Genomic DNA, 16,572 nt, shown 5'->3' with positions numbered 1-16,572 from the left:
ATACATGAATCACTAAAAAATTATCAACCAAACATTTACTTTTGTCTGACAAGTCCCTGCATACGACGTCAACAAACAACAGCTCTGTGAGTTATGCAACAAATTTTTTGCTGACTTTCAAAGTTGTTGTTCCAACTTGAGTGTCTTTGTGAATTTTCCCAGTCTGGAACTAATTTTTCCAATTATTCCCGAAACCACGTGAATGCAGGATTAGCGTCCTACCCCTGCACTCCTGCTGCTTCTACAAAGCGTTGACCTCCATCTACTGTAGATAATACACCGACTGTGGATAAGTTCCTCATACAACCCCACTTCTATTAATCTGAACTACACCCTTTAATTGATAAAACATATCTGATATATTTATTTATGGCATTTCAAAATCTATTTTTTTTTACAGCTGGCAGCATTGAAGGTGCTCTCAGTTGAGTCCTATTTATTAATTCTAGCAGACTTTAACACGTTTGACAGACAGTGTTCCTGAGCCAGCAGGAAAAAGTGCTCTCAGTGTTGCTTTTACAGAAGCAGAGGAAACAGTGCTTGCTACGTCTTCCTTGCTACAGTCAACGCAACACAAGTGGTCAATTGCAGAGTGTTTGAAATGCAGAGTGATATTTTAAATGGCACACGAATAAACAAGATAATATATATTTGGTCAAAATGGCACCTGGTAATCCTGGAGCTGTTTGAGTTCTATGCAGGGATCAAATCTGAGACAGACCAGGAGCATTATTAAAAAAACAAAAAAAAACAAACAAACACAAAACCTCCAGAATTTGACTTTAAGTTCAGCAGGCTCATATGATACAGTAAAACTATCTGAAATGCTCCACCAGCTCCCTTTTTCATTGAGATTCACAAAGCCAGACTGATATTCTGACCCCTAAGATTCCCTGATCCCCGTGCTGAGGGAGTGCGGCGGCTGCTGCAGTGGATCGTCCAGTCAGGCTCTGACATGGTGTGAATGTGTGAGTGTTCGCTGCTTCACTTGCGTCGGCTGAAGATGCTCTTCTTGGTGGAGCTCTTTTCTGCGGTGCTGAGGCCGATGAGGAGTCGTGCCTTCTCATCTTCCTCCTGCTGCTGCAGGCTGTTGTCAGACTTCCCTTCAGATGCTTTCCCCCGCAGGTCTGAGCCCGAAGCCGGTTTTAGACGCAGCTTCTCCTTTATCATCTGAGCAGCAAAAAGAACAACTTCACTAATGTAGGTTGTTTCTAGTCAGTCTTGGTAACAGCAAATAAATTAAAACAACTGTTTGGAATGAAGAATAAGTTCATCTGACAAATCCGATCTAAACCAGTACAGAAAAGCACATTTTAATCTTAATTAACATACGAGCCACTATACTGCACTTAATGTGGGTCTGGAGTAGTGAATGTTGTGTACCTGTGCCACGAGAGCTTTCCGGCTGTCTCGTTTCACAGCCATGGCAAAGTCGAGCCACGTCCAGGTGTTGTTGTGATACTCTAAACAGGGCAGAACCAGATTCAGGTCCTTCCAGTCCACACTGCTCTTTTCTCCCTAAAGATGATTTTTTTTACAGAGATTTCAGAGTCAAACATTAATTTAAGAAACTAAAAAAAACCCATAAGACTAGAAAAGCATCTCAGATAGAAGTGAAATAAATCTACAATAACTTGTTTTAGGCTACTTGCTATCAACAAGCTGTAAAAACAAGACAAAATATTCCTTTATTAATCCCACAATGAGGAAATTTAGTGTTACAGCAGTTAAGTGGACAGCAGAAATATAAAGAAGATTCAATCAATCAAGAGGAAATATAAAAAATGTGGAGTATTTAAACAGAAGAAATATAATAAATAAAAACGGGAACACTATAAACAGTGGAAATATAAAAATAGGAACAGTATATACAATAGAAGGAAAGTTGAATTTACACCACTGCGCAGAAGGAACATTCATATTGCACACAGAATGATGATAATATACCTGATTATTGCACACTGAAATTATAATTATCATTATAATAATCATTAAAATTCTGAGTGAAATATGGATGTTGTACACTAAATGATAATACACCTGATTTAAGTATTGAATATTGCACACTGAAATTAAAAATTAAAAATTCACCTGTGTGAAATATTGCACAGTATGAAGTGACATTACACCTGAAAATAATATTATTGCATAATTGGTGCACATGGTAGTGAAGACCAACTGTCAGTGTGCAGACCAAGTCTTTAAATTAATATGATAACATGTTAGCAAACAGTTGCTTATTTACACATCCAGCAGTCACGGAGCAACATTATCTAATATTAAGTCCAATTAAGTCTTTTTCAGATCTGTCTTTGGTCTCTACCAACTTCTGAGGAAAATATTTGGCTCTTTAGCAGCTAAATATTTCACTATGTTCACCAGCTAGTCACAAACTGTCTGTCTGATGCTGAGTTGGTAGTGTACTGTGGAGTTAAGGTTATTTCCTGGGTTTATGCGTGTATATGTACAAATGTAAATAATTACACATTGCTTTGTTTTGTTTTATATTTTTATCCTGTGCAATTCTGAATTTAATTATTTGTATGGTAAGTGTGTGTGTGCAGCATGAAGGAACTACAACTCTTTTTTGTTATGCAACCCTGTGCTGTATAATGAGAGAAAGTTGATATTAAGAGTGAGAGCGGTACGAGTGAACCAAACCATTAATCAACTGTAGAAACAAGAACATTAACAGCTGTTTTGTACAGAAAACCCACCTTATAGCTGACACAGAGCGGCACTTGAGGAATCTTGATGTAGATGAAAGAGTTGTTCATCGCAGCTCGCTCCTTCATCTTATCAATGTCGTCAACAGGATGCTGGTGGGAGCAAATTTTAAAATTACATTTCTTTATTTTGTTTTGTTCTTGACATCTGAGCACAAATCAGTCGAAACACACGATACCTCTGGAGGTTTCCTGAACGACCTCCTGACCCCCGCGGTGCGGTTCAGCCCCTGGGTGACACCTTTGCTGGGGCCCATAGCACCCATGGTGTCCTCTGATGACTGCCGGGGTTTGACAGGGATACCTGTGACACACGCACGCAGAGCACATCAGCATCAGCACTGTGGCCTCTGGGTGACTCCGCACCCTACACCCTATACTCCCACTGAGTCTCTCACGCTCACACATTTATCTCAAGGTCATCTCCAGAGTGTCAGAGCCTTTTAATAGCTCAGAGGGATGACATAACACAGTAATGGGTCATTCAATCCCACACACACACATCTGACAGGGAAAATGGAAACTATTATTGATCAGTTAGTTGGTTTAGATTACAGGCTAGAGAGACTAAGTGCTCCTCATCTTACTGCTGTCATATTGTTGACAAAAACACACCCGTGGTAACCAATCTGAACTTGTCTTCTTCGTCTGTGACCTCCTCCTCCTCCACATTTCTTCCTGGGAAGAAAAACCCCATCATCCTCTTGAAGAACTGGTACATCAGCTGGATGGTGAGCGGCACCACGTTCACCTGATGATGGAGACAATAAACATGACCCAACCGTCTCAAATGTGATTAAAATAAAACAGTGACAGTTTATTTCATTAATTCATGGATATGATGTGCGTGTCCATGAACTAATAAAGGATTTTTACATTTATCACCAGAGTGCCACAAATCTGTCCAGACTTTGCAGTTTCATTATCAATAAGCTGGACAGTTATTCTTTATTTTATTTTTGTCTAATAACTGACCCTATTCCATTACCAGCACTACTTTATTGACCGTGGCTGCATTGTGACTGTGATGTTTTTACCTCAAAGTGTTCCTTGACAGAGATTCCTCCCACAGGGGGGCGCACTTTACTGAAGATGCGCAAAGCAAACTGGCGTCCAGACTGGATGTTACTCTGAGGACGAAGGACAACCTGCAAAAGAGGAGGGCGTTAATATCATCATCAGCGACATCATAATTTTATTTAACCAGGTTTGTCCCACTGAGATCACGCGTCTTATTTACATCAGAGATCTGGTCAAGAATAGCAACAACACAGTTTCAGTGGTAAATCAATGGGACAGTTCTGATAATTTTAAGCGTGGTTGAATGAGGTCCTTATCCATAGCCAGTGTCTTACCTACAGCTGATGGCGGTCAACATGACCCCAGTTTTGTACGACCTCAGCACCTTCTGAAATCCTCATAAATTTCAGGTACTGCTGTTGACTTCTGCTCTGCAGGTCAGTGTATTTGTTCAGTAATCTTTTTACCTCTTTGGACTTCATCTCATCCTCATGTTCAGGCTTTTGAATTTGCTCTTTGGAATCATTGTCATGTAGTGTCATGTCTGCTTGCTTGGTGGTTGTTTCAATGTGGCCTTGGCGAAACTTCTTAATTTCCTACTTTAAATTGTGGCACAGTCCTCGCAGGCTAGAACAAGTCTCAGAGCGCATGGCCTCCAACTCATGCATAAGTTCTTGTTCAAGCTCATTTCTTTAAGTTTGGAATCATCTGGTCTGATTTTGCTGCAGTAGTTTGGAGACTTTTGTGTTTTTGCTGGCTTCCTGCATTCTAGATCTCACCCATGTTCAACTATGAACTAATATAAACAATCTTTCAAAACTGTTTTTTTGAAATAAGAGGTAGTAATGTGTGAAAATAAGGTGAAAATATGGGAGCGGTCAGGACCTTCATATCAAGCAGAAGCAGAAGTCAACGAGGTGTTTTCTTAGGTGGCTAAAAACACGTTTTGCTGTTGACTGTCCACAGCAGTACATCGCTTAGCTTCTGCGATGGTGCTCCTCTCTGCTTCTGCAAAGTGAGGGCGTGCTGACCGCCATCTACTGTAGGTAATACACTGACTATGATAACTACCTCATACATCCCCACTTCAAGTAGCCTAAACTATGACTTTAACAGGCAGACACATAAATATGAGGGACATCATCATTTTAAAAACAAAACATTATTGATGATATGAAAACAGTACGGACAAAAACATAAAGATTAAGTCGACTTATAATAAGTCCTTGGTAACACATGCATCAATGAATCTTTGAGTGTGTTCATGCAACACGAAACTCTGACGAGCCACTGAGTGATCCCATCTCAACAAACAAGATGGAGTCAACAAAGACATCTATAGTCTTGTGACTGTACATACCCTCACACGCTGCACAGAGGAAACCAGGCAGAGAGTCATAAATATTGAGCAGCTTGTTGAAAATTTCTCTCATAGTTTGTCACAGAGGTTATTGCATAATTAAAGCCAAAAACAAACTAAAGTCAAAAGAAATGAACAAGTCTTTTCATTTTGATAACTGAAATAAACAAACATAAAGCTAAATACAGCCAAGTTTGAACAATGATGTCTGTAATGAGTCTCATAATGCACCTTGTATGCTGCATTGGGCAGCAGGTTGTTCATTGTGAACCAGCCCAACTCCAGAAGATGCTCTGCTGTGTCATCAGACTTGTTCAGCTGTGGGAAGAAAATATTCAGACTCATTAACATTTAACATCCAGCACTGAGTGAGTATAAGGTTGCATGAGTCAGGAGCAGAAGTCGTGTTACACCTTCTCACTGGGTCATAAAAATTCTGTCATAATCTGTTATTACCCGTCATTTTATTTATTTTTTTCACTTATGATAATGAGACTTATTTAATATTATCTAATTTTCAAAAACAAGTTGATCACAGTAACATTTAATATACAGAACAAACTTAAAGATCATACATGTTAAGGGCATGGAGAGAAAAGATGCATTGAGACGCTCACGGTGAGGTCACTTTTCACATCAACTGTGGATGTTTGCTGACAACACTAAACACTGCAGCTAATCAAAGTTTTAGCTACTTGCTTATTCTTCATCCTTTTCCTCGCTTCATTCATCGAACGCATTAGAATTATTGGGTTCAGTTTTGCAAACTTCACAATTTTCCCGCTATATTTAGCAACTTTTCCAATCCTCTTAACAAGTTATTTCTAAAAAAAAAATTGCAACTTATTTTGATTGCCAGGGACAAAGCAAGAAATACACTCAAATGTAATGTACTGTAATTCATTCCAATGTATGCTGCCTTCAATTAAATTTCATTTGGTGCTACACAAATAAAATAGAATTGAATTGAATAGAATTGTGATTCAGACCATCAGGCAGGCAGGCTCACTCCTCCCCTCCAAATCTCTAGATTAGGATGTTTCTACAGTTTGTAAACATGTAAATAGTTGGTTTGATCCTCTCCCTCTAATAACTGATAAAACAACAAATAGATCAATAGTATGTTGTTATGGAGATATGGAAGACAAAAAGGAACTCAGCTGTCTGTAGCATGATCACTGGACAGCCGTTTCAGACACAGACTTGTATTTTTTGTGCTTTGCTCACCTTACTGTACATGAATCTCTGCAGCTCCAACTCAGCGATGCCGAGCTGGCCGTCCTCTTCTGTCAAACACCAGCGGGCCTGAGCAAAGTAGATCTCCGTTCTCCTCACCACACTCACATCCTCAGGGGGCTTACGCAGCTCCAGCTTGTTTGCCCGCTGCAGCTGGAAGTCCTTAAAACACCTGTGGAAGAAATAAAAAGAAGATATTCATTTTTTAACCTGTGTGCCATACTGTATCCTCTCAGTACTAGATGTGACTGAGTGTTGATGTGAGACCTGATGAGGATGTTGAGCTCTTCACTCTTCATCTGCATGTCGTTCTTCTCCTGGTTCAGCTGGTTCTGCAGTCTGGTGTTGATCTCCATCAGTTCGTCACCACTCAGCTCCTCAGGCTGAGCCTGCAAGATGATAAAGAAAGCAACTGATTTAAAAGAGTATTTCACAGAGTTAATATTTCACTCTTGTAACACTGTCACACTCATAATGGACAGTTAAATGAAAAATATGTATTCAGAAACCTCAGAATCACTCTACTTAAGCAAATAACACAAGGATGGGAAAAACACACCTCTAGATTTAATAAAATGGAAAAATACAATTCAGGAAGACACAACTCATGGAGAAAGTAATTCATAAAGTAAGGGATATGGAAGATGTGTTTTAGAAACGATGGATTTAAGATGATAGGAAATTATAACATAATTTGTCAAAATGACAGTAACTGACCACTTCTTGTAATTAACATTTCTGCACAGGTGTATATATTTGTGTAAAATGCACAGATATCTAAATGTCAGTGTATTTAATGTACATAATCTAGTGCAGTATCCAACCTGTCCATCTCCCCACTTAAAGTTTTGCTAATCATGCTAATAAAATAATTATGAAATGTAAATTTGGAAGCAGCTAATCTGCATGTATAAAATTAGTATAAAAAAAATGGACACTTGGGGAAAAAAGTGTAAAATTGATGCAGCAGAAGCATTCCACGCTTTCTTCTTTTTTGTCAAAAGCTGGTGCCTACATCACCCAGAATGCAACTCTACCACCAACAACTACTATTAATTACACAATGAAGTAACAGTATTGTTATCATGGACCCATTAATTCTGTTCATTTACTTATTGTCAATTCAGAACTGTTAATTTTACCTGAAAATGTCACTGACCACCTTTTCCTCTACTAGAATCATTCATGCTTGCATATATGATATTTTATTTAGACAACACGTCAGTTTTAAATAGCAATTATCATTTAAGGAAATAAATTTGACTGATAAAGCATGCCGTGACTCACCCTGATGTTGGAGTAAATCTGTTTCTCAAGCCGTCTAATTTGGGCGAGGTGCTGCCTGACAGCCTCCTGAAGGTGCAGGATGCTGCTGCGCTGCTCCTCGGGGTTACTAGAAATTTCCAGCTGGAAACGCACACGCTGTTTTTTCTCACTGTGCTCCTACAAGTCCACAGGATAAAAAGCAAACGTGAAACATCTATAAGGACGTGGAAATCTTTTGTAAACTGAGACCAACTGATGCTCCAGCATACCTTGCGCCTGGGCTCTACGTGTAACAGCAGGTTGTTGACAATGTCCAGGATCATAGCGTACTGAACCGGGTTAGTGGAGATCTCCAGATCATGGTGAATGAGGGTGAAGGTGTCCACAGCTCCTGTTAAATCAACATAATAAAAGTCTTAAATGCAAAATATGGTTGTTAATATAATAATCCCCTTTAACAAGCAACCAGATGCATTCTTCCCTGAAGGATGAAGATATTCAGTTTGTAGGTGATCAGACATACCAGCCTGTTTCTTCAGCAGATCCTCCTTCTCATGGTTGTTCCTCAGCTCTGGTGGTTTGATCTGTGTGGCCACCTCGGGGTTGATGTCATGACTGTAACTGATGTAGTGCATCCTGCAGCTACAGCGTGAGATGATACGCTGAACCTGCTGAGCCTCGTTCACCTGCGCTGGTTGGTTCCAGTCTACATACACAGAAAAGAAAATGTTCATTACTGTTAAAATGATACAATTAACCAGAGTCATTTTATGGGTATACTGTTTGTGTGTTCAGGAAAGTATTTTCACACTTGTGTGTGGTCAGTGCAAACAGAGCATAATATTTCACAAACCAGCCTGTGGGGTGAGGAGGTGAAGAAGAACAGTCCTGTGTTTGAGAAGTCAGTTACCTGTAGTGGTGCTGACCATTCCTCCCACAGCCTGGCCGCTCTCCATCAGCTCCAGCACTGAGTCCAGGTTACGCTGCCTGTGCTCCTCAATGTTTTTCACCTAAACACAACCAAATTAAAGAGTCAAAAGTGAATCAGAGCAGGAACAGCACTGTGCACAACAGAGTAGTTACAATAAAGATACTGTTGTGATGTTGGTGTTTCATTGTCGTTTTTTTTCCTTGTAATTTAAGGCATAGTGATAGAGCAATTAATTGGCTGACCTGTTAATTGGGATGATTATCTGGCCTTTTGAGGTAACTGGCAGGAATTGCACAATATTAGTGCTCCCCCTTGTGAGTTTTGGGAATGTGATGAAAAAGTTTCAAGCCCTGAACTATAAATGTCACGCATCCTACTCTACATGTTTGCTTAAATTTCCTCAGGAACCATTGTCTCTTCTAAAAGTAAATATGTTTCTCTCATCTGAAATGATAGCAAATCTAATCTAAAACCGTACTGTTAACCATTAAGTGTAATGCATTAATTTTGCACCACTTAGAAGCTGAAAAGGGCTGAAAAATGTCTTCCCTAATCAGTGCAGGCTGTATTTCTATAGGACTACACTAATTTGCACTCATCTATGCATAAAGAGACCCCCTCATATAAATGTGAGCTGTGTTCACCTCCAGCCACAGCTGTCTGTCCTCCTGCTCAGACGGGTTGGGCTCCATGGTGGCAAAGTACTGCATACCATCCAGCAGGCAGGTCCAGGTGGTTTTCTGCTTCAGGGTGTCGCTGTACCAAGCTGGGTGGTGCTCACACTGGAGCAGCTGAGCCTTGGCTGCAGACACCAGCACACAGCCGGCTGTCTCTGTGCCGCGCAACATCATCTGATAGACCAAAGTAGAGGAGGGTTAAAATACTGGGCGAGCCAGATTATCAACCTGCCTTCATTCATTCAGATATGGAAGAAAACCTCAATTTTCAAAGACAGAACCCGTTACAGAACTACGAATTTTTGAGTGGATCCATTCAGTTTTGACTGAAGATATTATAGTCCACATAACCATATTTTTCTAGTGCAGTATACTACTGTTTTGCCGTGGCATCAAAACAGGTATCAAGTGTTTTTAGTACCGTATCAAAGATTAAAATTCTGACAATTCTAAGAGACAGTAAGAAGGAATTCACATAAACTTTACATGACATTGCAACATCTGAAAAAGTTTTTAATGAGCAAATAGCAGTTTTAATGAGCTTTTTTTTTTGTTTTTTTGTTAATGCATCGCACCTTGTATACTTTAATACCTGTATATCAGTTTTATATTTATTTAGTCTTGACACCTTGAAGTTGTCCATTGTTAGTTTAACTTCTCCTGCACAATAATGTGCAAATAAACTTAACATGGAAAACAAATAATGCTATATTTGAAGCACCTGACAGTTGACCAGCTCGATAAACCAGTTACGGTTGTAGACATCATCGGTCTGACAGGCTGCAGTACCACACAGCTGGTCGCTGACACCTGAGTCCTCCTCTGAAAACACCACAAACTTGTCTGTTTCCTCAATCAGCTTCTGGAGCATTGATGTGCCTGCAGGGCAAAGTAGGGGAAAAGAAAACAAAGAGGTGAGTGCATCTCTAAAGACTCGGATGCTGTCTTCATCTTTGTCAAACTATTTCCTCACCTTCATTTTGACTTTTCTCTGCTCGATTGATGGTGGGTGTGACTGGTGTGGTGGGAGCTGTGGTGGGAGAGTAGTTGGAAGGAGAGCGTTTGAGCTTCTTGGTCTGCAGCTGCGTGTCGATCCTCAGACCCTTCAGAGCTTCGGTGGAGAGGTTTCTCTTCAGCACAGATGCCTTCTTATAACCGTCGTACAGCCCGAAGGCAATGTTCCTGTTGGTGGTGGTCCAGGACGCACGCAGGTCCACCAGCCGCAGTTTGTGAGTGTAAGAGGCGTTTGTCTCATCCTTCGTGTTCACCTCCTGTCACAAACATTTCAAAAAGGTCTCAATCATGAATGAAGTCATAGTGAAAAATAGGGTTCCTGCAGGTGAAATGTAAGCCTGTTTTGTTTTTTTAGACCATTATGAAAGCAATTTAAAACTTATTTCATTGAAATAGAAACTCCGGCCGTCTGTGGGATTTTACCTCCTCCACACGGTTGCTCTGGCGCTGGTAGCTCAGCGAGGACAGGCTGAGCAGGTGGGTCTTCTTCACCTGAGCGTTGATCTGGTGGTCAGCTGTCTCGTCCCACGTTGAGGCCATCAGGTGAACCGTCACCTGAGACAGTTCACTAACCATCTGAGTCACGTTCCATTCAGAGATCAGCCTCCTCATCACAGTGCCAGCTGAGTGAAACACACAGACACACACGCATCCACATTAAAAACAAATGTACAAACTGTACACTTAATATCAAGGATGATATGAAATTCATATTATTTATTATTATTCTGATAATGAAATAATAGCCTACAACTGAATCTTATATGAAAGATTGAAGCATTTGATTTCTTAGGCAAAAGGCTCAATAAAAGTTCAAGAAAAGGCATAGTTATGAGTTTTTAAGAAAAATAACAAACAAATGCTCAGATTTCAGCTTCTCAAATGTGAGTATTTTCTGGTTTCTTTACTCCTCTATGACAGTAAAATGAATATTTTTTAGGTTGATTATTAAGTTAGACATTTGAGAATTTTACCTTGCAGTTTTGGGAAAGAATTATCAGAATTTTATGAACCAATCAACTAATAAATTACTTGAGAAAATGACAGACAGATGAATTGATAATGAAAATAATTGTTAATTGCAGCCCTAGTCAGAGCTATGGAGTATTAATTCATGCATCTTTCCTCACTACATCATAGACTTTTTGACCCTGGTGTGCATAAACTACAGGTTATATGAACTTATTCTTTAAATAGAAAAACGTGAATTATTGGTAATCTTATCTGTATCAGCCATGGGAAGCAGGTAATTATTGGTTATCAGTATTGGCAACAAAAATTCCTTATCGTGAACCCCTGAAGCTGACTCATGCTCTATCAGGAGACTAAATTAAGCCATCTGTATGTATAAATAATTTGCTTGTACCCTGTGGAATCAGTCTCTGTGCTCCTCGAGTGAAGACATGGCCTCTGTTGCACTCCACTTGGATCCCTCTCTGCTGGGCAAAGGAGGCCCAGTAATGCACCTGAAAGACACACAACAGAAATGTACACATATGGTAGATATTAGGTGTAAAGAAATAAAATGGGAGGACCTCAGTAAATTATCTGTGAGGAATCTGCAAATGCAGATTTCATGGTAAAAACATAAAGCAGATTTTTGGTGGACTGTTGCTGGAAGGCAGCCTAGAAAAACACTTACTTGTAGTTGTGGGAAGGCAGCTGTGTAGGACATCTGTTTGTAGTGCTGACCCAGCTTCTTGCGGACAGGCTTGAGGCTGTGGAAGAGCTTGCCTCTGCAGATCGGTCGAGATACGCTGGTCCAGGTCGCCCAAAAGTTCTGCATCCAGCGCAGGGTGCTGCTGTACAGCAGGATTCTAGGCTGGGAGGCTTCTACAAAGAAAAACATAAGTTCTCTACAACAAACTACATATATAATATTTGCTTTAAAGTGTAGTGGGCTTCGCCTAGCTACAGACAATATAGAGCTGCATTGCTCAACACACAATTTATCGATTCAAAGATCCCAAAAATGCATTTGTGACATATCCAGATTGCGTCCAGATTGATTTTAGAAGGTCTGGACAATAAAAAAATGAATTGCCATTTGGATCCCAGCCAAATTAGGGGGTGGTTTCAAAATGCAGTTAGAACTGTATTTCTACAGATTTGTCTCAGTCTGGTTGCTCTGGCTGCTCAAATCAGATTTCAGTGTCTTTTGTGGCTCAGGTGACACAATGACAACATCAAATCCAGAATGATGCAAGTGCATCAGAGCGGCTGAGCAATGCAATATCTACCAGCCTCACCATCAGTTTGGAGGGTGAGATGACGGATCTCTAGTTCTTATGCTTCTGCATTAGAAAGCTGCATCACTGGTATGCGTAGTTACTGATGTCTATGTCGTTACCTGAGCAAACTCATGCAGATCAGTTGCAGATGATGAAATAAATCTGATTTGTTTCTGATTCTGACCAAATGATAGTTTGATCATCAATTAATTATTTTGTCATTTTTGTAAGGAAAATGTCAAACATTTGCTGGTTCCAGCTTCTGAGATTTGTTGCTTTTCTCTGTAATTTCTGATAGTAAATGAAGAGTCTTTTTTTTTGGACTGTTGCTTGGTCGACATATCAAACAGAGTTGCACGTACCTGTGCCACAGTGCTGGTTAAGGTCCATGGTGATGGAGAGGTTGAGGTTCTCAGAGCGAAAGGCTCTGTAGGAGTCATGAGGTTGTCCTGAGGTCACGTCTGCAACGTTCTCTAAACAGCAGAGCATTACAGCATGGTGGTCGTGGGGGTTGCCATGGCAAAGCCATTGAAGGTCAAGGGTCATGCACAGGTTGGGCAGGTGTAGAAAACAGATATCATCATACCTGGTGTGGAAGAAAAGACTTGTGTTACTAATCTTTTGTCTACAAATTCAATTTAAAGTCTCTGATGATTCCACTTACTTTGATGCTGTTCTGACATTTACATCCAAATCGCCTTTAAAAACAAACTGTCCAGGGTTCCAGTCAAAGTTGAGCTTGTTCCACTCCCAGTGCATGTTTTCTGTGGTGTTATAAGGGTCCTGCAAGAATGAAAAGAAGTTTCATGTCAGACATGTCTTTCCCCAGACCATTGTTTTGTATACTAAGTCATAGTGACATATTTCTTGTACAATAATATGCAGGGTGTATTTTTATATAATTCATACTGTGTATGTGTACTTTTTGTATACGGTGTGTATTTCTTTTCCCTTTTATGCTGTTTCTTCAATTGCCTCTCTCTGTCTTTTTTTTTCAAAGTTGATTGGAAGATATGCACAAGAATTCCAGTGTACCTGCACTGTCCTGTACCTCTGCAAATAGCAATAAATCTTTTGGATCTTTATTAGATTAGTTGATTGATTTTGTTTTGCGTCACACAGTTCAGTTACCACAACAAACCAAAACATAAAAACCTGTGAGGGTGCAACATGTGCAGAAAGAGGTTTAGCAAAGTCATGTTTGTGGCAAAACATGCTTTCAATAAAGTTAAACCAGTCTGCATTTACACTCAGTGGCTACTTACTTACTATCTGCAGCTGTGGTGTGAACTTTCTACAAAGTGACTCGTTAGAGTACTTAGATTTCTTTTCAAATAAGCAGTCTATTACTTAAACAGACAGACAGACACAGCCTACAGTTTCAACAGACACTGGAATGTCATGATCAAATCTTTCTTCTAGCCAATACCTAAACACCATCCATGGACATTTTACCTTTGAAAGTCTCCTCAGAGGAACCGACTTCCCAAAACATGTTCTGAAAAAATTCTACTGTATTATAAAAGATTAAACTACAGAGAACATTGGTTTAGTGAATCTGTGTGATTTGAAAAGCCTGTGCACTTTTAGAAGTTTGGTTGTGGGTGTGTGTTTTGAGAAGCTAATTGGTTCATTAGTTACATGTTGAAACATGATGTAAAGTAGGCTAAACAAGCCTGTGTTTTATTGTTTTTAGCTGTGTAACATGCATTTTAGCACATTATTTTACCTCTGTAGCCAGTTGATGAAGATTGGCCTGATCAATGTCCATAACCCAGCGTCCATGCAGAAGGAGACGGCTTTTGTCCCACCAAGCCAGAGGAGGTGAGGGATCAACTGTGGGTTTAGTCAGCAGGTCAACGGACTGACCAATCAGGGTCCAGGCAGGGTCCCAACATGGACCCCACACAATAGTGTACAAACTTATGTTGGCTGCAAGTAACAGAGAGAATATTCAGTGAGAGAAGTTAACTTTGAGTGTCTCAGAGAGTAAACCTCATATTACCCAACAGTACGACTGCACAGCTGGAGAGGATGCTCACAACTGTCTTGCTTCATACAGATTATGACTCACCAACATCACAGTTATTAATGACTGACTCTCTACTTTGATTTCCGGTAACAAAACAGTCATTTTTTTTTCTCTCTTGCACAAAACTGGCAGTTGCTTTTGACAGCAGTTTTGTTTTTACTCCTATTTGTGTTACTTTATACTCATGCTTTCCTCTCCAATATTGAGCCTATGCATTTATTGCATATTGTTACACATATGCAGAATCTCTCTCTTCCTGGGCTCCTGCAGATGCCTATTTCTGCTTTTTAACTTCTGTTTTGATCACATGATTAGATATGGCACACTCAAAAGCTGTGACTGGTCAGGCAGGATGAAGAGCTGGGTATATCTGATGGGAACTGACAATAAAAAACAAACATAGAGAGGGGAGAATAGCATGGTGACATCCTCATAAAAACTCACATTTGAAATCATAGTAGAACTTGAGTGGGGGCATATTCCTGTGGACTGTCACATCTCCCCACGGTGGACCAAGTGGGACAGTCTCTTTGCGATGAGCCCTGGCCTGTCCGTCCTGCTCAGTCCCAATCAGACGCCCTGACAGCTTCCAGTCCCGGATCTCAAACAGGTAGCGAGGGTAATCCCGAATTCTCACTGGCACATGGATAAGAGAGCAGAGACATCAATTATTTGTGGTGAGTTATATTCATTAAAGAAAAATAAATATTTTCAACAAAAATGACATGAAAATCTTACAAATCACTTCATTCAAACTGAATATGTTGCTCAAAGATTTCATCTTTCTTTAGGGTCCTGATGGCATGAAACACGCTGAAGGACATTTGACGCTTCATTTCAAAATATTAATAGATGTTTCAAATGTTAAAAAAAAGGGACATTTGGTACAGACCTACTTAAAACTGTGGAGCCTTTAATTACATTTCTGTTAAGGTTTAATCTGATTTAAATCCCATCTCATATCAGGAAGTAATGTTATAAATCTTTAGCAACTTACCCAAAAATGCAGCCAGTTTAAACTTGACAGCGCGGCACCACTGGACCACCAGAGGGAGTCCATCTCTGGGGAAGGGACTGATCCCGTCGATGTCCCTCAGCTGCTCTCTCACCCGCTCTGGTCCATGAAGAGACTGATCAGCCAGGGCTACCAGCTCTAGGTCCGACACCGTCCAGGTCAGCAGAGACTTCCTCATCGGTGTGTTGGCATAAAGGCGGCGTGAGCGCTGGATGTAGATCTCAATGTGCTTCTTCTCCAGTGAGCTGTACAGCTCTTCAATCTTTCTGGCGGGGAGAAGTTCTCCGTGCTGCTTACGCAGATCTGCCACCTTCTTATCAAGAAGCTGCAGACGCTTCGCACTCTCCTTACTCTCGTCCTTCATGAGCTCGTAGTTGTCTCGCAGCTTGATTTCAAAGACATCATCCAAGAAGACAAATGAGAACTGGCTGATTTTGAAGACGAGGTCAGGAGGGAGGCGTTGGACGGTAGTGGTTTGGCTTGCGGAGCGATGCAGAGTCTTCAGCCACTTCTGCACACTGATGGCCATGTCAAAGGTGTTTGAGAAGTTGTACTGATATGGGAACTCGACAGCCATGGAGGGACAAGTGAGGACCCAGACACGGTTGTGAGGAGTGGTTAGGAAAGGGAAGGTGTCTCTATGCAGCTGCATCTCTGTCAGCTCTGCGTGTGTTTCGACATCCAGATCTTTAAAGGAGACGATGTTGTTACCGTCAAAGTTGAAGATCACGGAGGGAGAATGCGCGCGAATGGAACAGGTGTGTTTGGAGATGGAGAGGGCCTCTGTGTGCAGGAGGATAAAGTTCTGCTCACTAACATGAGCTGTCAGACGAGTGCAGCCCAGTTCAACACGCACACACAGCCCTCTGCTCTGTCCTGAAGTGATTTCATTCTCTGGCGGTTTGACCAGACCGTCCTCTCCTTTCTCTCCGCAGAGCATCCGCCAACAAGACTGAGCTTCAGTCAGATGCTGATATAAGACCATGTGGTCCGGTGGCGTCCACTCGACGCTGAGCTCCTCTTCACATTGAACCTGATTAAGACACAAAATATGAATACTGACA

General features: G+C 40.7%; 1 protein-coding gene across 1 annotated transcript in view; it reads right to left on the bottom strand.

Moving 5' to 3' along the window:
- Positions 1 to 416: 416 nt before the first annotated feature.
- Positions 417 to 16,572, bottom strand: part of LOC146328982 (bridge-like lipid transfer protein family member 2) — a 29,319-nt gene continuing 13,163 nt past the window's right edge. The window contains exons 17-40 of the mRNA XM_084717949.1: positions 15,491 to 16,541; positions 14,938 to 15,129; positions 14,191 to 14,393; positions 13,126 to 13,244; positions 12,824 to 13,047; positions 11,873 to 12,063; positions 11,597 to 11,696; positions 10,654 to 10,853; positions 10,190 to 10,487; positions 9,938 to 10,095; positions 9,184 to 9,390; positions 8,519 to 8,618; positions 8,132 to 8,314; positions 7,878 to 7,999; positions 7,630 to 7,785; positions 6,610 to 6,731; positions 6,334 to 6,514; positions 5,338 to 5,424; positions 3,764 to 3,874; positions 3,342 to 3,477; positions 2,906 to 3,030; positions 2,718 to 2,819; positions 1,384 to 1,518; positions 417 to 1,170 (exon numbers count right to left, since the gene is read on the bottom strand). Coding sequence (XP_084574075.1) covers positions 985 to 1,170; positions 1,384 to 1,518; positions 2,718 to 2,819; positions 2,906 to 3,030; positions 3,342 to 3,477; positions 3,764 to 3,874; positions 5,338 to 5,424; positions 6,334 to 6,514; positions 6,610 to 6,731; positions 7,630 to 7,785; positions 7,878 to 7,999; positions 8,132 to 8,314; positions 8,519 to 8,618; positions 9,184 to 9,390; positions 9,938 to 10,095; positions 10,190 to 10,487; positions 10,654 to 10,853; positions 11,597 to 11,696; positions 11,873 to 12,063; positions 12,824 to 13,047; positions 13,126 to 13,244; positions 14,191 to 14,393; positions 14,938 to 15,129; positions 15,491 to 16,541 — 4,689 coding nt within the window. The 3' untranslated portion in view covers positions 417 to 984. The remainder of the gene's footprint in view (positions 1,171 to 1,383; positions 1,519 to 2,717; positions 2,820 to 2,905; positions 3,031 to 3,341; positions 3,478 to 3,763; positions 3,875 to 5,337; positions 5,425 to 6,333; positions 6,515 to 6,609; positions 6,732 to 7,629; positions 7,786 to 7,877; positions 8,000 to 8,131; positions 8,315 to 8,518; positions 8,619 to 9,183; positions 9,391 to 9,937; positions 10,096 to 10,189; positions 10,488 to 10,653; positions 10,854 to 11,596; positions 11,697 to 11,872; positions 12,064 to 12,823; positions 13,048 to 13,125; positions 13,245 to 14,190; positions 14,394 to 14,937; positions 15,130 to 15,490; positions 16,542 to 16,572) is intronic.

This window comes from Lutjanus erythropterus, chromosome 4 (assembly GCF_056507025.1).
Source record: "Lutjanus erythropterus isolate fLutEry1 chromosome 4, fLutEry1.hap2, whole genome shotgun sequence".
NCBI lineage: Eukaryota > Metazoa > Chordata > Actinopteri > Lutjaniformes > Lutjanidae > Lutjanus > Lutjanus erythropterus.
This window is presented reverse-complemented; position numbering and strand designations above follow the sequence as displayed.